We start from the raw sequence: 25,384 nt of genomic DNA on the forward strand, positions 1-25,384 counted from the left end.
GGCGGGCCCGACACCGCCCGTCCCCGGCCCGGCCGGCGCACGTGGTGGCGGGGGGCGCGGGCCGCCCCTCCCTGCCCGCCTCCACGGCGCGGAGGGGCGCGCTGTGCCGCGGCGCCGGCAGCAGCCCTCTTCTCCTTCTCCCGTGTTTTGGGTTTTTTTTTTGTTTTTGGTTTTTTTTTTATGAACTCTTGCTTAGCAAATTGCGCGTGATGAGCTCATGATGCCGCGCCCCCCCCGCCCGGGCTGGGGCAGGCAGGGGGACGTGAGGCGGGCGGGCGCGGCCAGCGGCGGGGGCTCTGCGCGGCCAGGAGGAGGGGGAGCTCTCGGTCCCACGCTGTTTACTTGACTCGGCTTGTGAGGCTGTTCCATCCTTTTTCTTTTTTTAATATATATATATATGTCTGTACATATATATATTTATTTATTGCCCCTCTCCCGCTGCCTGGCGGGTTGTTTGCCGCTCTGTTCGCAGGTGGGTCCATGAACTCCCCCAAGAGCGGCACCGCCGCCGCGCAGCGCCGCGCCGGGGCGGGGGGAGCGGCCGCCAGGTTCGGCCCCGCCGCCGCCGCTGCGGGGGGCGGCCCCGCCCGGGCTCCGGGTGGGCAGGCGTGAGGCGGGCGAAGTTTCTCCGCGGCGCCGGGCCCCTCCGAGGGACTGCGGGCAGGGAAAAACCTGGCCCCGCGGTGCTGGGGGAGCTGACACCGCCGCCGCCAGCAGAGCAGCCCGGCTTTGGCCATGAAGAGGAAACAGAAGAGGTTTCTGCAAATGACGCTGCTCTTCACCGCGGCTCTGATTTTCCTGCCTGACATCGGCCTCTGGTCTCTCTACAAGGAGAAGCACCTGGTGAAGCCGCCCGAAGCCGCCGAGCCGCAGGTAGGTGCGAAGCCTCCCGGGAGCAGAGCCGGGCGCAGGGCGGCAGCCGCCCCTCGGGGCACGGCCCCGGCTCCTGCCCCCGGCGGCGCTGCGGGGGCCCGGCGCCGGCTGGGGCGCGGAGCGGGAGCGGCAGCACGTGTGCCTGTCCTACCGCCGCGCAGGAAAGTTGTGAGAGCATCCCAGTCTGCCCGGCTGGGCTTCCCCGGGAAGGACAAGGGGTGAGCAGGCACAGAGGCTGCCTCTGAAATTAGGAGGACGTGGGATTTTGTGTGCTGCGTTGGTGAGCTGAGCGTGATGCTGGGCTCTAATTTTCATTACAAGAAGTGGAGGTTTTACTGCAACTTTTGTTTGCCTGCCTCTCTGCAATACTTCTGGAACTGGTGTGTGGCTGTAGGTCCGCTGAAATTGCTTAGGAACCATGTAGATGTCTTACCACCGAAATTTTTTGTTTCCTCTTCTGTTGTAAATTCGACAGGAGTGACTGGCAGTGTTTTTTTTCTTTTTTGAATATTACTATTGTGACCTGATGTGGCGACTCTGTGTTAAACTGCTTGTCAGACTGATGCCACAAGAACTTTCAAATATTTTCAGTTTAAGGTTTTCTCGATCACTGTTATTAATAAGAGCAGTTGACATAAGGTATTTTTTGCTTGAGTTATTCTACAGCTTGATGGGTTTATGTATGGCTCATAAATCACAGTACGACCTGTGTTAAGTGAAGTTTAGTTTTAGGGAGTTGTTGTAATGCTCTTCTTTATAACCCTGCCTGTAATTTACCAAAGCTTGTGTTTGTTCTGTTCAACAGTACAATGCTCCTACACCGTAACTGTCAGTGTAATTTGAATATAACATGAATGTATCATAGATCATTGGTAAGAAATTATGGGATTGTATGATCTTTTACCTTGTTTACCACTAACATAGCCTTCACATTAGAGTGTGTTAGATGGCATCATTTATCATTTTAGTGTATTAGTAGCCTTCATTTCAAGGGTCATCACCCATGTATGGTCAATGGCTTCAATTGCATTATAACATATTTGATTCTTTGTTAATAAGGGTATCCATTACAGAAGTTAGTCCTTCCAAGTATCATAACTTTAGTTAATGAAATATGCTGAATATTACTAGAGGAGGAAGTTAAGGATAGCTTCTTAATTTGAAGCTTGCTTTATGTTTCCATGGGTTTTAAAATGCAGTAGGTGTCAGGTGCTAAAATTTAGTTGGAAGTAATTTCTGCTGAAAGAAAATTATACATGATCATAAGTGTCTGTCATTAGTTTACAAGGTGCACACTGCAGTCTTTGCAGTTTCTAATTTACTTTGTGACTTAGGAAAGTATGCAATGCAAATAATGATTTCCATGTGTGTAGCATGGCTCTTGAGAACACACATGCCTTGATGAAATTTCTAATGTTCATGTGTGCACTCTAAGTAGAACACGATTTGATAACACAGGGAGCTTTTCTATTAAAAAAAAAAAAAAAAGGTTCTGGATAAAGTGGTGTAAGAAATAAACAGCTAAGCATATGTCAAGGAGTAGTGAGGCTTGCTAATGAGATCCAAAAAAATTTTACATCCTAAGTTTTCTGAAAAGGTCTTTGTAGTAGCTTCCTTTTTTCTCTCCTTTTTTCCCCCCTTCCCTTTTCTCCCAGTCTGAATACTAATTGAGCAGTAATGGGACTGTTTAATGGAAAAACAATAAAAATGGGCAGTGAAACTTTGAACCTTACAGCTGACTCTAATGTAATTCTGTTATCATGGTAAGTATTGAAATCATGTTGGCAATGTCATTACTCAGTGAGGATGGAAGGTTGAAGTACGGACAAGTAATGCAGTTAGGTTACTTAAGTCTTTTGATGTGCACATTATAACCCAAAATACTTACAAGGAACAGGGATTGAATTACGAGTTTGAGTTCAACTCCCTGAAATATAAAGAAAATTGTAAGACTTCTTTGCTACTACCCTAGAAATGAGGTCATACTAGAAAGGACTGCATTAGAAATAGTATCCTTGTAGAAATGTAACTTCTTTCCCTATTAAGTTAGTAGCAGATTCAAGAATTCAAACACTCAGCACAGTTATTCTTTGCCCTTGAGGTATTCAATTTCTTGATACTTAGTGTGACTTAACGCAAGTTTAGAGGTCAGACCTACTGAAATTGCAGCAGATTTTTCTTATCTGTCCCAAGATCATGTTAGGTTACAAAGGTATGTGTATACAATCAGCACATCATGCTAGTGATGTACAGTTGGACTGTTGTGGTGTGTCCTGGCCATGGGAGAGAGGCAGAGCTGTCTGTGACTTCAATAATTTAGTTACAGGCTGGTTTTGTCTTGGTGGGTAAAATGAGTGTCTAGTTGGTATTCTGACCTTGACAGTAGTGTTTATAAATGTGCCGTCTTGTTTTAAGAACAATTAAATTCATGTTATAGATCATTAGGTGGTTTTGAGGAGACGGCACGGTGAAATGATGTTTTGACTACTTTTAAATTAAGCTTTTTTTCATTGCTGAAACAAACATCCCCAAACTTCCCTGTGAATGAGGGCTGTGTCATCCTCTCCCACCACCTCAGCTGCTTGCCACAGCACCGGAGTGAAGGAGAGATGGCAGTCTGATGGAGGAGGTATTGATATCCTGACAGCAGTAAGCAGAGAAGCTGTTTAAAAGCAGTCCACAATGCAAAAACAGTCTGTTTCTATCAATGGTAGAACAGTGTCCCCTGGGGACTGTGTCATTTCCAGTGCCTAGAAGAGGCACTTGTGTTCTTTACTGCTATCTAGAAATTCTAATATGACAAACTAAGTTGACTTTTTTCATGAAAATAGTGCTGCAATAAGTTACATAAGAATTTTTTTTTCATTGTGCCAGTTCTGTTTCTGAGTAGAGAAGCTCTTTAGGAAAAATTAAAAAATGAGAAAATGATACAAGTATGATTTCAGACAACATTAATGATTTTGATCGCTTTACATTATTTCTATAAACATTATTAATCTCTATGAACCTTTGTTTAATATAAACTTTTTAAAGCTGTCATTTTTTCACTTGAGAACTTGATAGGCTTGGGTTTTTTTTGTAATTTGGTTACTGTTATTTACTTCTGGTTTATCATATTATTTAAGGTGGAACTTCAAGGGTAAATGTACATGTAAAGGTTCCAAGTTATGTGGTGCAACCAGATTTCCATAAAATACAGTTTGGCATAAATGGTAGACATGAGGATAAAAAAAATACATAGTTTATTTCTAGTTTAATCTTTCCAAGACTGCCTTCCTTGCTATAGTGTGGGAATAAGGGAAATTGAATAGGGTATTTTTATTGCCTTTCCAAAAAAGAAGTCTTAAAAATTCCTTAAAACATTATGGTGTCCTTGAGTTTTGATTATGTTTTTTACAGTTAGTTTAACTTTGGAGGGGGAGTTGGTTTTTGTTTTGTCATTGAGATACTATGTATATGATTCAAGTATCTTGAATGATCTTTTAATAAAAATTACAAGACCAGGGTGTTTGGTTACGCTGATAAAACTTTTTTGTTTTGTTTTTTTTCCCTATGGAGGAAAAGCAACAATTTAGTTTAACCAGTAGGATGTAATCCTGGTCCAAACCTGGTTATCTCATGCTACTTAAAGTTAGTGTTACTTTGTTTGGCTACAGTAGAGCTTTACCCTGTCTGTTCATACACTGTCAGTATATGAAGCATAACTTCATGTAAAAGTACTGAATTTCTTGCAGCAGTTCTCCAGTATCTGTTATATAGGTATTATATAGGTGTTATGATATATGTTTCTTTCTGTTCATATGGGAGGGCAGTGTGGGTGGTGACTGAAAGGCGAGCAGTCTAGTGAAGTAACCCCTAATATATTTCAACTTCATTTTGTATTTTCTATCATTTATCACATCCCTGCTTCCTGGTGTCAAGTGTCCTCACTTAAAATTGGACTGAACAGCAGCATCTCTTAGTCACAGTAGCTCTGTATTACTTACAGGTGCATTAGTGAAATGCTTCATGATGTATAAAGTAAGGAAAGAAGGTAGATTTCTGGCTTTGTTTCACATATGCTCTGGTGTAGTGAGGGGTGCTGCTTCAGCCTCCTGAATGAGGCACTTCTACTGGAGAAGTTGGTGATGGTGTTGGCCCTTTTTTATTTTTGTGCATGGTGTCCTGAACAAAGAGCAAAAGCTGTGCTGTGAAGGGGAAACATTGTTCCATGGGATAGTCATGGAGCTCTCTTTCCATTGTCCTGTGAAGCCTGTGCTTCCATCTGGTTAGCCCCAAGATTACACCTTTCTCACGGGATAGCGAGGTATGGATTTAAATGAACTCCTTAGGATAAGAACTTAGTCCTTACAAATCCTAGGCCTCTATTGTAGTTGGCAAACAGGCACGAAATCGACTTACTAAGTCTGGTGGTTATGAAAGTACTGACTTTGTCTTCTGAATACAGAAAGGAACTTCAGCCTGAATCCTGTCTTGCAAACAGTCGTTAGTTTCTGAAGTCTGTGAGAGCAGTGAAAATTTAAATTTACCCAGGAATGTAATGTTTATCACTGTATAGCACACAGGTTCTGATAATCATAAATTTTCCAGGACAGTTAGCTCTATCAATCCACTGTTGATGCCAACAAAGTAAAAAGCTTGAGGTAGCAAATTCTGTTTCTGGTGCATAAAAGACAATCTTGAGAGCACAACTTTCTTTGCCTCCCCTGTTCCCCCATCTGTATTTCCCTTGATTTTCTGGTTGATTTCAACAGCTGCAAAATCTTGTACAAAATATGGTTTGCTTAGGACATAAATACACACCTATTTTCTATTATTACACTGTTAGGGCATTGTTGGTTACTTATGTATTTAGTTCCACTGTCTCAATTATTTACTTTGCTTTCACAAAAAGCAAACTTATGAGGCAGGAGAGTTTTGTTTCTCTTTAGCAGAGTAGTAAATAAAGTATAGAGTGACAAACAGGCTCAAGTCTACAAAAGTAGCTGCTTGACTGCTGCTGACATTTATTTGTACTATTTTGGGAGAGTACCTGTCAGACCATAAAAAATACTGATAATATGAAGCTTCACTTTCTCTGCTCAGTTTCTATGCATGTGCTGTTCCTAGCAAGCCATCATTTCTCTCCTCAGAGTAGCAGCTGGGACCTGGTGTGTTCAATACTCTTTTATTCTAAGGCCCTGTTAATTTGCTGTGCTGATTGCTGCACTGGTCTGTCAGCTCTAAGAGTTCCTGTACCTGGCATGAGAAAACAGAGCTTAGTGCTTTAAAATGCAGAGCATTGGCAACCTGAGTTTGCCTTTTAGGTGTTTTAAGTCACGCAGTTAGCACGTAATTCAGTTCTTTTACCTAAATTGTTCATGTATAATTTCATTGCCTTGTATATATTGGAGCCTACAGAGGAAAATATAATTTGAGTTCTAAAACCTTTGTTACTTTATTGCCAAAAGTAGTATCGTATCTTAAAACAGTATGCTTCTGTTGTATTCAGTATACCAGAGGGAGCCCTCCTGTGGTTAATTTAATACCTATCAATTTTCAGGAGTGTTACTAAGTAGAGTATGTCTTACAGGATAAAATAGACTGGTTTCTATATTTAATTTTCTTTCTGTTTAACTCAGCATTTGTAATGCATTTCAGCTAATTTATTGTGCATAGTCATTTTGGCTTAATCCAAATCAAAACACAAGATCAAGAAACCTCAGTGCATGTAGACACTTGGACTTGTAGAAAGACTATTGTGATGAAGGGAATTCCATGGCCTTATTGAAGCAGTGGGGTGCAAAATTGCTCAGTTACTAGGGGGGGATACCTGTTTTTTCCCCTCACTGGGACACGATGCTCAGTTCTTTCCTAAACTTCCTCATCTCCCTGTGCAAGGAATTTCTCTTGTGTCTGGCTATAAAGGAGAGCAGTGATACTATAGGTACATCCTGGTCAGGAGCCAGACTGCACAGTGTGTGCTGTGTGTGTAGGCAGGTGTCTGTTCATGTATAGAAGAAAGAACAATTCAGCTTTTCCCTTGTTTTTAGTGCTCAGACAGGTAACTTATGGTCTTTGTTTAGCAATATGCTGATGCACACATTTATAGCAATTGACTGCAGCAAAACTATGTGTGTACTGACTGTTTGCATGGATTTGGGCCAGGAGCAGACATCTTGGCTACTTTAAATTAGTCTGAAAAAATTAATTCAGAGATCAACAAGTTAAATGCAATGCAATTCAGGAATCCCAAACTAAAATTTCTACATGTGTTGTAAATGTACCTCATGGTCAAAAGAGCAAATTGTGTTGACTGAAAGAATTAACAGTCACATTCTTTTAATGGTTTCTTTAAAATATGAAGAGGCTTCATTAGGAGATGGCAACCTTCTGAACTTCTTTCTGAGAATTCCAGTGTGTCATGTTTTAACCTTGGCAGGCAAGTAAGCACCACACCACTGCGTTCCCATTCCCATCTCAGTGGGATGGAGGGGAGACTCCAAAGGGTAAAAGTGAGAAAACTCATGGATTGAGGTAAAGACAGTTTAATAGGTAAAGCAAAAGCTCCACAGGCAAGCAGAAACCACAGAATCAATTCACCATTTCCCCTGGGCAGGCAGGTGTTCAGCCTTCTTCAGGAAGGTTGGGCTCCATTATGCATAACAGTTACTTGAGAAGACAAATGCCATTGCTCCTGTTGTCCACCTCTTCCTTCAGTTCTATTGTGACTCTGATGCCATATGGTATAGCATATCCCATTGGTTAGTTGTTTTCAGCTGTATCTTCTCCCAACTTCTTGTACAGCCCCAGCCTCCTCACTGTCAGGGCAGTACAAGAAGCAGAAAAGACATTGGTGCTGTGTAAGCCCTCCTCAGCAACAACAAAAACATCCCTGCATTATCCCTGTTTCCAGCACAAATCCAAAATACAGCCCCCTACCAACGGCTGTGAGCAAAATTAATTTTATCCCATCCACAGTCAGCATGTAATGTAAATGGGTTTTTGAGGTCAAGCTCTGCAATGGTTCATTGATTTCAACCTGATTTTGACAGTTGTCACGTTTGTAAGGGTTTCACTGTGTGACATACTTTTCTGGATAGTCATTCAAAATATGTCTTCAAAAGAGAAATACTTTCCCTTTTAATTGTAAGAACCACCATGGCAGAGACCTGCTTGTGATGGTTTTCTCAAGAGGTAAAGAAGAGGAAGAAAATCTGTTACAGGGATTTAACAGGACTTCATGCTCATTCTTTCTTATTTTTCAAATTCTTTACCTTCATTTCCATGATTTTCACACATTTTTCTATGACATGGCTCCAAGTCTATGCAAACACCTAGTGATTCAAGTCAGCTATTTAATCGCCAAACTAATAACAAAGAGAATTGCAGGAACAAAAATGACAAAGTGTATGTCCAGCTAACATAGAAATATGTAGGCCACACTATCCCACTCTCTTCTGGATGCTTGTACTCCACAGGGTCAGAGCTGTCATGTTTCACAGGGGCGATGTTTCCTTATGCTGTTATTTTAAGATCTCTTGGCAGATACTATTGAAGGAATTTCCTGTTATATCTTTCTCTGGTCAAATCCTGTTTATTGAACACCACTGCCCTTAGGAAGCAGTCACTAGCTGAAATGTGAGGCTTTCTCATCACATGTGGATTTAACAGATAACTACAGCATCCCTTTCCCCACCATCACCTCCAGCTGTTGGTTACCCTCCCATGCCAGAAATTTTCAGCCAAATCCCTGATGACAGTACACAATGGTATTTGGCAGATGCTTCATTGGATCATCTGAAACCACCTCCAGAACAGTATAACCCTGATGACAGACTCTTCTCTGAAGAACTTGAAGAATATTTTTGTGTCATCTTCCGAGCCATGTGAACAGTCCACCCCCATGAGAACTGCAGCAACAAGAAGTTTGGAGATTGGTGCCATTGGCAGTGCCATGAATGTGCAGTGCCATGAAACTTGTCATGTTTCTTTCACATGAGAGCTACCATGTCCAGTGCAGTTTCCTGTGCATTGCCAGCAGTTGTTTTGTATTTGTTTCTTTGTAATGCAAAATTTACAGTGTAAATTGGATGTAGTAGACTAGAAAATCTGGCCTGTAGGACTTAAATGTTTCATTGATCAGCGATAAACCGTTGATTCTGTGCTTAAGAAGCAATGGCAATTGAGCAGTTTTCTTCTTTGCTACACAGTGGTTTATGACAGCATGTGATACTGCTAAGAGATTTAGCTAGGCAGAGTAATTATCTAAACTAGAATTTTGTCAGGACACCAGTATTAGTACAAGGTGCTTTAGAAATTGGATTGCTTACTGAAGTGTGTAAGTGTAGATTTATCAGACTAACTTAAGGCGCTCATTTGCCTAAAGAAGCATAATTTTTCATACTTGTATTTGGAATAACAGATGCATTTATTTAGAAAATTTTAGCTGGTTTACTTACTTTTGCTCTCTGTAAATAGTTTTCTATCAGTTAAGTACTAGGAGAACGGAAACAAATATTTAGGACAAGTAAGAACATTTCATAGCAGTCCATGACAAGTTCCGTTTATAGATGAAGATGGGGAAGAGGAAGGGCTTCCTGTGTTCTGTTCAGAGCCAATGCCTGGGAAATACAGGCCCAGTAGTGTTAACAGCTCCTCTTCAGTGAGATAAATATTTTATCCCATGTGTTTTTGCCTCACTTTGATTAAAGTTTCCCAATTTTGCATTAGATAAAACAGTTTTCTGTCACAGGCAGTTTGTTTTTCTGTTTTATCATCCAGTCCCTGGTCTGAAATTTGCAGTTGTAACATAACTTTTGGATGAACTTTGTGTAACTTTGCTGAAACTTTTTGGTTGTGTCCAAGGGGGCAAGGTCAAACAGTGCTCATGGACTAGAGAGGTTTGTGATATTCCCACCCACAAGAGATAGCTCCAGAAGATGCTGGCAACTGAAAACCTTCTGCGCAGATTAACTTCATCCTCGGCAAAACTTCACTCGTACCTGGCAAAGCCCACACAGATGCAGTAGTAGTTAGCCAGAGACAGCTACTCGATAACTTGAGGAGAGACTGTAAATTGCACCAAATCCAGTGCTGAAGCCCCATCCTTCAGTGGTTCCCCAGTTCTGAATCATCTGTCTTGAACAGAATTAATACATGGTTTAATGCAATAATTGACTTTTTTAATATTTTAATATTAATAATTCTTTTTTTAAATATGAGAGCACAATGCCTAGTGTGTTTTTTCCACTTTTATTTTAAACCTAGCAGCACACTTCCATCTCTTGCCAGTTTTTCTCTTTTTAATTTGCTTTTTCTTGGGGGGAAACCCTCCACATTTCAGATTATTTAATGCTTTTGATATTCCACTTAGTTCCTGGGTAAATTACTGTATTGGACTGAGTTGTGGAAATTTTTAGATTGCTTTTTCTATGGAGCAGTAGTTTCACATTAGCACGGAGAATGCGCTTAAAAGACACATTAATGCCATCCAACAAGCAGTATATTTATATTTTTCTCAGACTCTGATAAATGACTACATTTTGAGTTGCATTTGCTCTGAGTCCTAAATGAATGACAGGCTTGAATGGATGTTGTTTTTGCAAAATTGCTCAATATAAACTAAAGTGACATTCAAATTGCTGATCAAATTTTACAATTATAACACCACTATAAAAATGTAAATTCAGAACTTTTATGACATTGAACAGCAAATTCTCCTCTAAAGTTACAGAATCATTAAAGACACAACATGGATGAGAATAAAAAAATACTTGTGATGTCTCTAAAAATTAGCAAGAAACTAAAAAAACTCCATACAAAAGTCTCGCAGCAAAATATTCCTGCAGTATATGTAACCTGTGTTTTACATCAGATTGAGTCTTTTTCAGCATCCTTGGGCATCCTTGACATAATTTCCAATAATGGTGAAGCAGTGGAAATTTCTCCAAGTACATGGAGATGCTCCTGCCTCCATGGAGGTCAGATTTTATTTTGAGTGATACTGCTTGAACTATATTGAGAGGAGTGTGGTTTCATATCTCTGTTTTCCCTGAATTAATCCATTTAAGAAACACAAGCCCAATGTAAGTGCAGCCAGAACAGACATGTTAGCCTATGCTTTACTAACATGAAAGTGAAGTTGTGATCACCTCCACTAACTGCTTATGCTAATGGATTTTGAAGTCTGCCATTTTTAGCAGTGTAGACAGACACACCATGTGAGCAGGAAGTGCTTCAGCGGAGGACAGGAAACTTCTGGAGCTCCATCAGAAGTAGCAAAGCTGCAGGGGGATGGGAAATAAATTTGCCTAGAAACAAGGTCCATTACCTTCTGTAATTTTTCCTTGTCTTCCCTGCTTTCTTGCTCCCTGAGGAGAGGCTGCACCAAGAGCATTAAAGATGCTGAGACCTTGTTTAAACCATTGTTAAACATAATGTTGAGAGAAACTATTTGACAGAGTAGTTATTAATGTGAGACTTACTTTCTGTAAAACTGAGGTGGTTTCTCAGCAAAATTCTAAGTGCTGTAGTGCATGTGCAGACCCCACAATAGTGCAGTCACTGAAGATAAAGGTGTTTTCTTTGAAGCAACTTCAGTATGAACATGTGAGAGACATTTTTCTTCAGATACTCAGGACTCACAACAGATGTCTTCTTCAGAAGCAATGAAGAAAAAATGCATTTTATATTGGGAACAAGGAAATGGAGATGGCATCATGCTAAGCAGCAACCTGCTTCTGCATCTGGAATGGATGTAAATGACAAATGAACATGAGATATTCTGCTGGTCTCAGCTGAGACAATTTAGAGTAATTTTCTTCATAGTTTCTGGTATGGGGCTGTGTTTTGGATTTGTGCTGAACACAGGGTTGATAATATTGAGATGTTTTAGTTCTTGCTGAGCAGGGCTTGCAGAGAGCCAAGGCCTTTTCTGGTTTTCATATGGCCATGCTGGGGAGGAAGGTGGAGTTTCATGGGAGGTTGGGAGGAGACACAGCCAGGACAGGTGAGTCACAGTGGTCAAAGGGCTATTGCAGACCATATGGCGTCATGCTCAGTATATAAAGTGGAGGGAAGAAAGATTGATGGTGTTTGTCTTCCCAAGTCACCGTTACCCATGATGGGACCCTGCTCTCCTGGAGATGGCTGAACACCTGCCTGCCCATGGGAGGCAGTGAATTCAGTCCTTGTTTTGCTTTGCTTGTGTGTGTGACTTTTGTGTTCTCTATGATCTGTCTTTATCTCAGCCCATTGCATTCTCTGTTTTTTATCCTTCCAACTCTCCACCTGATCCCACTGGTGGGGGAGCAAGGGGCTGCATGGGGCTTGGCTGTTGGCTAGGGTTAGACAACGACAGAGAGCAAGGCCAGGATTGTGCACTTCATAACCCCTCAAAGACATAGATTTGGGAAAAACTTGCCACTTTCTTGTGTTGTGGAAATGTTTGTTCTGTGATTTGTAAAAGTCTTTCTGAATTGAGTTTAAAACTAAAATTCAGTGAGACTTGAAACTCTTCTTCAATGCATTTTAAAGAAATTGAGATAGTTGCTAGTGTGGGTTTTGAGTTTTTCCTTTTACTTATATGTATATGCATGTATATGTGCACTCGTATATGTTTGTTTATGGGCAGAAGGTGAAGAGACCATCTTTGCTTCCTACAGGGAGAAGGAATGTATTTTTCTTAGTGCAACATGCCAACAATCTTGAGAGGAATGGAACAATTTTGTGAAAAGCACTATGCGAATACATGGAGAAGCATATGTTAATGAGTATAAATTGGGTGCAATCTACAGTGTCTTTGGCATTTTTAAGTTGGGGATTTTTTTAATAAATTTGGAGTTTCTTCTTCTTGTCTCTCATCCCTCTTTAAAAACAGATTGCATGTGGGTTTGGCTTTATGTTCAGCTTTTGAACAGCCATAACTTTCAACTATCTACTGAATTCTTTTTCCTCCTCTACTTGAGAAGACTTGGAATCTGTAGTAAATAATGATGTTGGCTCATTTCATTTATGCCCTTGATTATTTCCAGTCTTTCATGTTAGTCGTGTCTACTCTTTAGATAGTGGACTCGCATACAGATTTTTTATGTGTATGTTTATTTAGGAAACCATAGACAAGATCATTCAAAAATACTTGCCCAGGGCTGCCATCCTTATAATACACTTTGCTAATCTCCTTGTCTCCTGGTATGTGTGATCAGAAATCAAACAAATGACCTTCTCTTCCATTTAGTAACCTTCTTCATATCACAGATTAATCTCCAATTTACTGATCTGGTTGTTCAAGAGACAAGCTACTATCTTTTAATAAATGTGGAGAAGGTGCCAGAATGTTAGAATGGAAGTGATAGGAAGGAAACATATAAGTAATGAAAATATATTTCAAGGAAAATAATAAAGAAAATATGTCCCATCAAATATATATCTTGAACTTCTAAGTTGTGTTGCTGTTGTGTTTCCTATGCCTTCTCTTTTGTGATATGGCATTCGTGTTCTGGTTTCTGCATGTTTGGCATATTTTGATATTATATTATTATTTTTTAAATGCATGCTGACTGCAACCTTGCTTCTCTGTTTAAATTGTTATAGCATATTAGTAAAACTGCTTTGGAATACCTGGATTAATGATGCATTTAAGCTGTTATAAAATGACCCTGGGCTAGGTCAATTATTGAAGTAATGCCAGCGAGGTATATTTTCTTTTGATTGCAGTAAGCTCTTAGTTTTATGTTAACTGCATTGTACAAACATGACCTGTGGGCTTTTAATGTTACAGTGAATTGGAAACATGTGAATAGAGCATGCTTTGCATTTGCATGGAGAAAACTATCTCCCCTTCTTGAGGCGAGATTCTATCTTGTATTCTTTGGTTTTATGTGGGGTCATGTTTTTGTGCAAGTGCTCTGAGAATACAGGGCACTTACATCTTTTTGATATAAAGGGGAGGTGTAGTGAGGTGTGGGTGCTGCTTATGGCATGTTAGGTGTCACTGCAATCACCCCTTCTATAACCCCCCCTGATTTGAACAGACCCATGCTACTACATCTGTATTCATCCTTTCTCTGCAGCCTGAAGGATGTTATTTCTGGTGCAGTGGGAGAATTTTGTGATACTGGTTATTTCCCAAAACTTCATTTGTAAAAGCAGTGCATTTAAATTTTTCTTGTAAAATTCTTGTAAAAATCCCTAATTATTGCAATTATTGCAATTATTTTCCTTTTTGGAAGTGTAAAAGTGTTACTTGATGTGCTCTGCTTTATAATTGGATTGGAATGAGGGCTTATTATATATTTTTCAAAATGCAGGGATTTTTTTCTCATCCCAAATATGTCTCTGTTTTAATCTAATCTAATTTTCAGTTCAAAACTGCACTGTAGTTGCTCTGCTAGATTACAAGATGATCAGCAGCTTATGCTGCAAATTTAAAAAACTAACAAAAATCACCTCTATATAACAAAATTTTAGTAACTCAATTTTATATCAATAAAACTGGTATTGGCCAGTCTCCAGTGATATTGGACTTCACAGGTTTGGCAGTGCCTGGGAAGCTTGGCTTGCTCATGAAGTTTTACAAGTAACTTTAGGCTGTGGCTGTCATTTTTTGCTAAATAAGTCTTCTGGAAGAGGAGCTGAAAATTGGCTCAAAACATGACCTAAAATTGCACCTATACCAAACTTTTAGAAATTTACTTAAAATAAACAGATAATACACTTCTCCAGAACAATGTTTACAAATAGATTAGTGGCATATTATCTATTTAAAGAGGGTTAAAACTGGTTCTTAAAATGAAGACTCCTACTTTGTTTAGGAGAACAATGATTTGGCAGTGACTGAGCTGCTTGAGATGAGCAGAGGTTTTGAACATTAAGCTGTTTGCAAGGCAAAACAAAATGCAAACAAGACCAAAAAGATTAATTCTAATTGCTTCTGAAGAATCACAGTAAGTAAAATAAAAACCTTTTTATGGCTTGGGGTTGTTATTAGGCTAAGGTAATTCCCAAATGCTTGAAAACGAAGATGCTCCATGTCTAGGAAACAGAAGCATAAAACAATGATCTGTGCATTCAATTGCCGGTGTTTGGAAGATACATTATAGTGAAAAGAGTGAGTTTAATGGAATAGAGAGAAAATAAGGAAGTGGGAAGTTTGGGGCAGACTATAGGCAGAATTTTGCTGCTATATTTCAGGATCTCTCCATATAATCTTCTTTCTTTGTCTAACCCTCTGAAGAAAAATGTGGATAAATTATAAAATAATGTTTATGGGGAAGTAAATAATCCTAGGTTTACATATGCAGCAATAACTTTTGACACAGTAATTGCTACTCAGGAAGGAGCTCTTGATGCTTGTATTAGTTTTATGACAATGTTAGCTTTCATTTCAAAGAGAATAACATCGTTATGACTACTGCATAAATTCGTTGTGTACTCTCAAATATTGTACAATTCTTGTTCAATCATAATCATCACAGATGGGATAGAAAAGATAACCCATCCTAACCTCCTTGGTAAGGGACACCAAATTAAGTAAATGTTTCATTGTTGTCTGACTGATGAGAGTTCTGAGTAATACAATAGAGGTACCTGAGAAAAGAGTAACATGGAAAAGATATGCAGTCATCACTTTATTGACTCTTTCTTTCAATAGAAATTATAGCATCAAATTAAATACTGTACTGATATCAAAACAAATGGAAGGTGCAGGTTTGTGTACAATAGATTATTAAGATATGGAGCTTTCTGAACCAGGGATTGTGGATATTAAAAGCTTACATGGCTTCAAGAAACAATTGAATGGATTCATGGAGGAAAAATACATTAGGGATAAAGACAGTGCCTTTGGCTTGCAGTGTCCTTGAACCATCAGTTGCTGGAGTCTGGAAGGGTATTTTCGGGAAGTGAAGTGGTTTGTTTGCCATGTATTTATAGCTTTCTGTAGAATTTGCTGTTGTTTACTGTCAGAAACAGATAATTAGCTGAACAGAGCTGTTTGTATAACTTACAAAAGTCACTCTTAAACTAATAATGTGTAAGTTAAAGTTGTCCATAGTAGTTGCTGATGGGAAATCAAGTTGTGGAACAGGTAATTTTGAATGAGTTTCTTGATGACAGAGAATGTTCTGATAAGCCAGAAAGAGTAGTGTTGCCAGACAGCTTCAATGTTGTTGCTCCACAGTGAATTTGAGGTATGGAACACTGAGAAAGTACACACCCTAGATTAAGTATAACTGTAATAATATGTATTTTCTTATTATAAAGGCATGTCTTAGTGTATGAGTTAACATTTGAGGGAGACTAAAGACACAATTTCAATATTTGAAACTTTAATGGATACTTACAGGGGCACTAATCTCCATCTTCTGTTGCTTACTAGCAGTAGGATCCTGGAGTGTTCTGCATAGTTCTTTTGCTTTTGATTTTTATGCAACTTTTTCTCTATTCAAAATAATGTTAGATTTTTCCTCCTCAGGTTGAAATGTTGAACATGGGCATGTTGAATGTGGTAAAATGTCATAAGGAACATCTTCAGTCTGAGATCTTTGCATTTTTCAATCTGTGTGAAACACCTTGGAAGGCTTGCAGGTTTTGATTTATTTTCTGTTTAATATTGAAGAGAAATATTTTCTTAATATCTATTTTGCATGCAAAGAGGAGATTATTGCCTTAAGATATTCAAATTGCTCTGAAGAATGTCTACAGGACTGTCCATTCATTACCCTATAACCTGAACTCTTGAGTACAGATAGATATGAAAGTGATATAGCCCAGAACTTGGTAGACTTTCTGCACTGTAGGTGCACATTCCTGGCTCATGGCAAGCTTCTGGTCAACCAACATCTCCAAATCCTTCTCCTCAGGGCTACAATTAACTGATTCTCTGGCCAACCTGTATTTATACTTGGAGTTGCTTTCAAGGTCCCTCTGGGTGCACCATACAGGTTGGTGGTATTGGGAAGCTTGCTGAGAGTGTGCTCAATCCCACTGTCCCTGTTGCCTACAAAGATGTTAAATGGCACCTTGTCTTGATACTGGCCCCTGAGAAATGCTGCTCTCTGTTTGAACATTGAACCCTTGACCACAAGTCTTTCCATCTGTCTATCCATCCATCCATGCAATTCTATATCCACTGAGTGGTCTAGCCATAAAATCCTTATCTCTCCAGTTTAGAGACAAGAATTTCATGCAGGACAGTGTGAAACCCTTTGCCCAAGTCCAGAATCATTGCTTACTTGTTAAAATCTGCTTCTAGACGGCACCTTTACATATGGTGTAGAAATTGTCTTAATTTCTATCTTTCTTAAGTACATGCCTGCTATGTAGTCCCAGCTCTTACATGCAAGTTGCAATATGATCCAGTCAGCTATACTGTTGACCAAGGCTTGAATTTAAGATCTGTACAAGTTCTTGTAGAGAATTTAATAAAGATCAAGAGGGTTTTGAAAAAAAATGAACTCCATTGGCATAATCCCCATTGCCAGAGTAAAGCTTCTGTTGCCTTCAATGGGAACTGAGTTTTGTAATCAGTGCTGTCAGTCACCATCTGCACTGACACAATTTTGCCATAGAGAGAGTCCGTCTTTTTGGGGATGCCATCTGTTAGTCAGTTTCTTCTGACTTGTATCCACTATCAACCTTTATACCTTCTTTCATGTTTTCTTTTGTGCTCCAAGCAACCTCTCAAATCCTCATTCTCCCTGCTGTTTTCAAAATATGTTTTTGAACACCAGTGAACACAATGAAGTACTCTAGCAATAATGTCTATTACCAAATCCTGGGCAACATCACAATCATCTGAAGAAAATCTGTTAGGAGGCTAAGGCTTGGAAGGCATTGATCCCAAACCCTTTTCTAATCCCTGAAAGTGATATTTCAAAGCAGTGGCTGAGGGAGAAGTTTGAACCACTGATTACTTTGAGTCTTTACTGTGGATAAAAGAAATTGGTTAGTATGACAGTTAACTTAATAATAGCTTACAAAAGTATCAGCTCTTATAGGTTTAAAAATAAGATCAAGTAGCATCAATCTAATAGTATAACTGTTTTGGAAAAGCTTTTACTCAGTAAAGCCAGATTTATGAAGTCTTAAAAAAAATAATTTTGAGCTAATGGTTGCTAACAGTCCTGCACACAGTGTTTTCATCCTGACAGTTAAATGCCAACAATTTATTTGGCACTTCATAAGCAAATGGAATAAAAAGTGTGAACCCAAAACCTTTCAGTTTGAGAGAGAAAACAAAAGAATCTATTAGAAATAATAATAATTACATAAGGGTTGCATCTTCTTAATAAAACAAAGAACAGTGGTTTCCGTGTGGTTTCATTAATGAACTTGAAATATAATTCATGCATGTCATTCATGCATGGGGGAGATGTCCATATATCCAAATAGCAGCCTTTCTTTCAAGTAGTTTCAGTGTTGTAATTTTTCAAACAAAATTTCAGTGTACTCTTCTTGGTTTATGAATTTGATTTGAACTGTAAGCAAGGATGATTGAGTTACAAAGAGATAGAAGAAGTAGTTACTTTTATAGTGGTAGCCTTTTTTAGTGTGTATGTGTATATTTATCTATATCAATATAGATATACCCCTAAGAAAATCACTCACCAAAGTCTTTCACATTGTGGTCTACCTACAGATAGCCTACAGGTAGAAACAAACCAGTTGCTGTGTTCATATTGTATTCATTCTCAGAGGAGTAGCCCTGTCTTTTTAAAATCTGCCAACAGACAACTATGTAAGAGATAATTCAAACAGATTTTACAGGATCAACCTTGCCAACATTTCATGATGCTGTATTTACTCATGGTTATTTTGCATAAAAATTATTAGTAGAATACTGTGTCAGAAAAGTATAACTACCTTGCTGTCTGATTAAAAATTGACACGCAGTATTTGTGGATAGTCCCATTTGTTTTTAAATGTTTGAAATGATGATAAGCAATATTCTTTCTGAGAAGCTAAGCTGTCATAAGATAGGTTCATTTTTTCCAAATATGAAATCCATTTCTTGCTAGGAAATAGTGTGGATGACCAAATATTGTTGTGTTTCCTGATGTCTGAGACTGTCTTCATGACTCTTCAGTCCCTCCATTTGTGATGTCTAGCTTGTTATTCAGCTTTGTGTGATTAGATTCCTTTATGTTTAAGATCCACCTAAGAAGTCTTCCTCTGGAAAGCAGTTCTTAACTGCAGATGAGAGTGTGACATAAAAACCAGATGAACAGTGATTATTGTGTGACTGACGTTACTGCTGAGCTTTACCTCACAATGATTTCTTGGAGACTTTTTCCTCTCTGGTAGCTGTTGCACAGAGCTGCCTATGTGCAAGCTTTTTTTCTCCTAGGATAAGATAGTTGTGTTTATCTTTCATCTCCACATGTATGATGTTATTCTTCTACTGTTCCTCCTTTAGAGGAAAGTGAAGAAATGAGTCTGACAGAAACCTTAGAGAGGTTTGTCATCTAGATTAGTGACACCCTGAAGTATTTTTCAGTCTTACATTAAATTTTCAAGGTTACCCAGGCAATCAATCTGAACTATTTCTGCTGTGGAAAACTGTCTGTTTCCTTAATTTCGTTTTTTCTTCCAAGAAGAAAACTAGATATGGGGGTGAAAAAAATTATTGTTTGAACTTTGTCACCAAATTTACTTGAGGTGTCTGTCTGTGGAACAATAGTAGGTGGGAGCAAGCATGAAAAATCTGGCTGCAGTGTATCAACTCTCAGCAGCTCTGACAGATTACTACGCTCATATTTTTCAAGCCAAAACTCCTAAGAACCAGAAGGTCCTAATTTGACGTTTTTTCAATCTTAGAAATTTTCTAATTCAATTCAAGCACTCTTAGCTGAAAAGGGGAAAAAATTTAAAGTCTGTGGATCAACCACTCTCCTGTTGTCACCCAACTGCCTCCCTCTCCCAAACTGTCAAATGGAGTCAAATTCCATAGGTCGGTGACTGCCCTCATTCAAATGGCCTGTGAGCTTTTGATGTCATAACCAATGTAGAAGGACCACATATATGATCAGGTTTTCTTTCCAGGTGGTGAAATGTTTATGGTTAAGATGCTGCTTGAAATTGTAATAAAGCAGAGCATGGGAGTTTGTCACATGCACCTGAAAGATTCGTTGCTTCAGACTTCGGTGGATGTCTCTGAGTGATCTCTTGAAGCGCATTTTATCAGTGTAGGGGCTTTCATTATTCTTATTTGGGGGCACAATTCCATAATTTTATCACTTTCCTCAGACCAGCTGCTGAGCAGTTAAGAGCCATGAATCAGTCTCCCTGCAAAAGCAGCTGATTTCAAGCAGCTTCTATGATATGGTAATCAACTGTACATGTAGTCATCAGGGAGTGGTAAAAAGGCATGTGATAATGGGAGATCATATCTAGAGCTGAATGAGCTTCTTCATATAGTTTAGTGATGTGCTGTGTCTTAGAAGTCCTCTGAAGCAGAGGTTTCCCAAGAAAGGTTCCCCACTTTTAAAAGGTCACTCGAAAAATCTGGGCAGTATTAGGAGCTAGGTAAAAATTACTACTACTTAATTTTACTGTGTAAACTTTTTAGTAAATATGGCTTACCTTTTGTTTGTAACTATGAGCTTTTATTTGTAACTTTTTGCCCTTTTCACTTTATTTACAGTGAATAATCAGTATCTTTGTTGTATATTTACAAAATATATTGTTGTATATATATATACAATATGTATATTGTTGTATATTTACAAAATATGAACTTCTGTGTTGCACAAATTGTTTTTTTTATTTGTCTCATCAGCATCAGGTCCTCTCCAGCCCTGTCTAGTAAGAGGTGTTAGAAAGTAGTATTTTTATTCTTTTTGGTTCCTCTGATTGATGGTTATGGAATATCATGCTCACAGGGAAAATTATTTCTTCCTAATCCTTGTCAGTTAGTGGTTGGCTTATTTCCTGTAGTCTGAAGACTTATAGCTCATATTCTAGTTCATACAGTACTTCATTTTAGTTGACTTCAAATTTTGTTCATTACTGACTCCTAGTTTGGCAATGTTATTATTCTTTATTGTCTGCACTTGGACAAAATCAGTCAAGAGGCCATCATTCTAACAGAAAACTGTGACCGATTGCTTTAAAAATAAATGATACTTGCACTGACACAAGAGAGAAAAAAACATTCATTAAAACTCATGTTGGAGAACTCTCATCACTCTTTTCCTATTGCATTTGACATTGCCTGAAAGACTGTTATATATTATGTTTATTTTTAGAGACTATTGTTCTCTTTAAATCTGCTCTACAACTTGAGGAGAGCAGTAATGCTTTTGAACAGAAATTTACAGAAGCAAGACATTGCATCTTTCTGTTGTAGTAAGGGACTATTTCATGAAATATCTCTTTTAAATAAGTTTGACTTTGGCAGGGAAAAAAACCCCAGCAAAATACAAGGGAATCAGAGGCTGCTTTAGGGCATACATATTGAAAACCTGTGCGCCTTTTCTCAAGAACATAATAACATTTGTAATTGAGACCTTCAGCATGTCATGCTTATTTTAATAATTTCTTTTGAAGTGCTGAAAAAGCAAACTACTTTCAGTTAGTTTACTTTTTTACCCCAAAATTGGCCTAGTCTGCTACTCAATATCCTGCTCATGTACTGAGCTTATGCAAAACTAATGTTGTATTACACACAAAAAAAAAGATGTTGACTTGTCAGAATGAGACCAGAAGAGGTCACTAATTTGGAGAGAGGGCTGGGACACCTCTCCTACAGTGACAGGGTGAGAGTTTGAGCTGTTAAGCCTGGTGAAGAGAAGGGACATTATGGCACCTTCCAGTACCTAGAGGGGGTCTACAAGAGAGCTGCAGAGGGACTTTTCACAAGGGTACGTAGTGACAGACCAAGGGGGAATGGCTTCAAACTGAAGAAGGGTAGAGTTATATTAGACATTAGGCTCTTCCCTGTGAGGGTGGTGAGACCCTCTAACAGGTTTCCCAGAGAAGTTGTGGACTCCCTATGCCTGGAGATGTTTAAGGCCAGATTGGATGAAGCTTTGGGCAACCTGGTCTAGAGGGAGGCATCCCTGCTCATGGCAGTGGGATTGGAACAAGGTGATCTCTAATGTCCATTCCAACCCATCTGTTCGGAGATTCTATGATAATCACACAGTTGGAAAGTCAAATATCCTTTCAGGGTTAAATGAATTGAAATATGTTTCTGTTCCTTCTTTAAGAAATTTAATAGAAGCCAGTAAGAAAATGACAAATTATTTTGGTTTTATCGTAGACCAAAGCTAAATCACAGCCAGTATCAATTAGAGCATGTTTAAATATACTGCAAAAAGGATATGGTATAACCAGACAAATTATAAACAACAGGTTTCCTGTATTTTTCAAATTGGTAAACAGATTCAGGGAAAGCCACACATTTTGTGTGTGCTTGCCTCAGTTTCTTTGTCCTCCTCAGTGTTTCAATAAGTAGTTCATTTGCAAAGAAAAAATACTAGTTTAAAAAATGTGCTAGCTATTGCAGTGGCCTTGTTTCTCCTTTCAGGTTCCTTGTAGGTTTATCCCCTACAGTAAACATTAAATGGACTCTACAGGGTTGTGGTTTTCAGGGACTGTGACTTCATCTTTGCAATCCTTTCATTTCTCCTGGCTTTTGGTCAGGTGACACAGAACACATCATCCTACTTACCTGTAAAACACACCAGGCTTCTTCTCTTTCCCGTTAATACCAGAGCATCATGTCTTGCTTTCACCTGAAATGAATATTTGTAGGGAAAAAGAGACTCGTGACTAAATAAAAATTCAGAAAGTAAAGCTGTCATTATATATTCTACATTGCTGCAACAGATAACACATTAAAACAGCTGCCAAATTACCTGTAATGAACATCCACACAATAGAAGACACTCTGCATACTGATGAAGTTGTGATTAACACCTTTTAACAGGATGGAATTTGTCAATGAAAAAAATAAAGATGATTCAGTACAATATTCAGAAAGAATTGCTGTCTGTGAGATTTTGAGCATAATATTTTTAGATTGTTGTTGGAAACCTAATGGTTGGAAAAAAATGCCATGGAAAACTGTGGTCATAGCTACTAAGAAAAGGAAATGTGTTGCAAAATGCTGCTTTCATGGAAAAATAGACTGTCTTTCTTGCATTTTCCCCTATCCCCACTCAGTCCCTGCTTCTGACTGAGTTAAATGATCAGAATTCAACCATCAGAATTTTTTTTTGGCATGTCAGGTGTCAAATTTTCCTGGAACTGTCATCTAGATTGTTTCTTTTTCCTTATTTTATTTTGCATTCAAGCTCTATAAAATTTGCAGTAGTAAATTATTATAGAATGATACAGCATTTACTGTGATCCCAACCCTGTTAATACCCGTAGCACATGGGCTGCTCTGTAGAATTGTTAGGATTTTTGTTTTTTAATGCCTCCAAAATCTAAGGAGGTAAGCAGGGACAATGCATAGAGTATTCCAATTCTCAATTAGGACATGGGACTTCAGGGCACAAAATTCAGCTTTGAAACCTTGCTTGAGTTTTAACTGGGGAGCCCTGGGGTGGTGTCTTGGCTCTGGTAATACCATATAAACCTATGATGATCAATCTATGAAATCCACCTTTGGAATTTGTGAATTTGTCCTTTGATTTGTTTGACTTAAGACTTGATCTGAAAAGAGGTCTGAATGTTCAAAGTGCTGGGCTTTTCAACACTTGGTGCTTAAGGCAAGTTCAAAGTGATCCAGAAGCCTGTCTCACCCTCAGGGTTAAATGTCTTGATCATATTCTTATTTGTGACCCAGATGACTTAAAGGGCTGGAGGAATGAACATGCAAGTAGCTGCAAAAAATGGTGCTCAAAGCTGCTCAGCATGTGATTCCTTTGTGGCATCCTTCTTAAGAAGCCAGGCTGAGGAAGATGTTGACAGCTTTCCTCAATGGTTACCACAGAACACTATTTTAACATCCATTATCTAGATCAGACATAGTGGCATTTTGTCTTTTTTTTTTTTTTTCCTTAGCATTTTTCTCTCAGACATTAACATAGCAGAGCATGTGTGTATTCAGGTTCAGTTCCCTCCTTTGCCTGAAGGGAGCTGGGGGTCAGTTTTCATCTCTCTGGAGATAGAAACGACCAATTTTCAGGCAATTTTCAGGTAAGAATGCTCACTTTTCTCCCTTGTGAGTGTACACATGAATTCATGTTTGTTGGTTATCACCCAGGGACAGTACGTTATTTCATTGTCAGTTTGCTCAGTATCCATGTTCCCTATCTGGTTGAAGAGACAGGAGCTACTGATCAGCTTCCACACTGGGTGTGGGGTGCGAGGTTCAATGCAGCTGGGTTAGCTCCTGAGCAGTCCAGACAGAGGTGGGTTTCTGAACTAAGGGAGCCTGCAGATGAGGTCAGCCTATTTCACATCAATTCTGGAAATACAGTATCAAATCTCTTAGGTTAGCAACAAAAAATTTAGCTTGCCCTCAGGGTTTTGTGAAATAGCAGGTATCACCAAAGCCTGTCCTGAAGCACCCTCCCTGGGTTGTACACGTCAAGAGTTCCTGGTTACCTCTCTTCCTTGCAGTTATTTTGTCAGATGCTTTTTTAGACCCATTCACTGACAAAAAAGGGTTTGTCAAATCTTGTCATCATGATTTAGAGAAGGAATAAATTTAGTAATTTATTTGAAGATTAGTCAGTCTCTGTGTTCTGCCAGCAGGGTAGCATCATTAGCCAAATTTGGTCTTTGTTTTGTCTGTGTAATCCCCGCTAATGCTAACAGAGGCATACCACTATAGCTGAGAAGAGTAACTTGAGCCAAAAAATGTAAAACCATAAGTCATATGCAGAGAACTGTTACACCAATATTTTTTCATCATTAAGTACTATGTAAATTTGTTTTGGTTGATTTAAGAATGCAGAGTTTGTTTTTTTTTAATTCTTGGGGACATGACAACTGGCAGAACTAGTATGGCTCTGATAAGACTTTGGAGATAACTAATTTGTGCTTTGGACTTTTTTGGTGTATGCATCTGTCACTGAGTGAAGCTCAAAAATTGGAAAAATGTGTTTTATTAAGTTAGAAATATCTGAAATGTTTATAAGGGACAGGGAAGAGCTTAGTCAGATGTTAAGTTATTAGACAAAATTGTAATGGCTACATTTTTTTTATAGATAGATATTTTAAAGGTGCAAACAAAAATTATCCCGTGAAGTCAATATGCACCCATGTTAAAGGAAGACAAGTTGAACTTTATGAAAATGGAGGCTGATGTTTTTAGGGCTTCATGAACTTTTAAACTTGGAGGTCTCTATTTTATATGTGTAAAATCCCTTAAAGAGGCAAAGAGCATAATGTGGGGCACTTAAAAGCATGCAGCTCTGTAACTCAGCTACTTTAATGCTACCAGGATGTAACACACAGTCTGAACTGTGCAGAATCTGCCACCTCTGGTTTGTATGAGATGTGCTTCCCTTCCACTGGACCAGTGACAGGACCCTGATGACCCCTAAAGCCCTGGGAACTAGAATCCCATTGG

The 25,384-nt window shown here is 38.9% G+C and overlaps 1 protein-coding gene across 1 annotated transcript in view; it reads left to right on the forward strand.

The window, feature by feature from the left end:
* The first annotated feature begins 735 nt into the window (after nucleotides 1-735).
* GALNTL6 (polypeptide N-acetylgalactosaminyltransferase like 6) overlaps nucleotides 736-25,384 on the forward strand; it is a 423,774-nt gene continuing 399,125 nt past the window's right edge. The window contains exon 1 of the mRNA XM_058838265.1: nucleotides 736-873. Coding sequence (XP_058694248.1) covers nucleotides 736-873 — 138 coding nt within the window. The remainder of the gene's footprint in view (nucleotides 874-25,384) is intronic.

The sequence above is a fragment of the Poecile atricapillus genome, chromosome 4 (assembly GCF_030490865.1).
Source record: "Poecile atricapillus isolate bPoeAtr1 chromosome 4, bPoeAtr1.hap1, whole genome shotgun sequence".
Classification (NCBI taxonomy): domain Eukaryota; kingdom Metazoa; phylum Chordata; class Aves; order Passeriformes; family Paridae; genus Poecile; species Poecile atricapillus.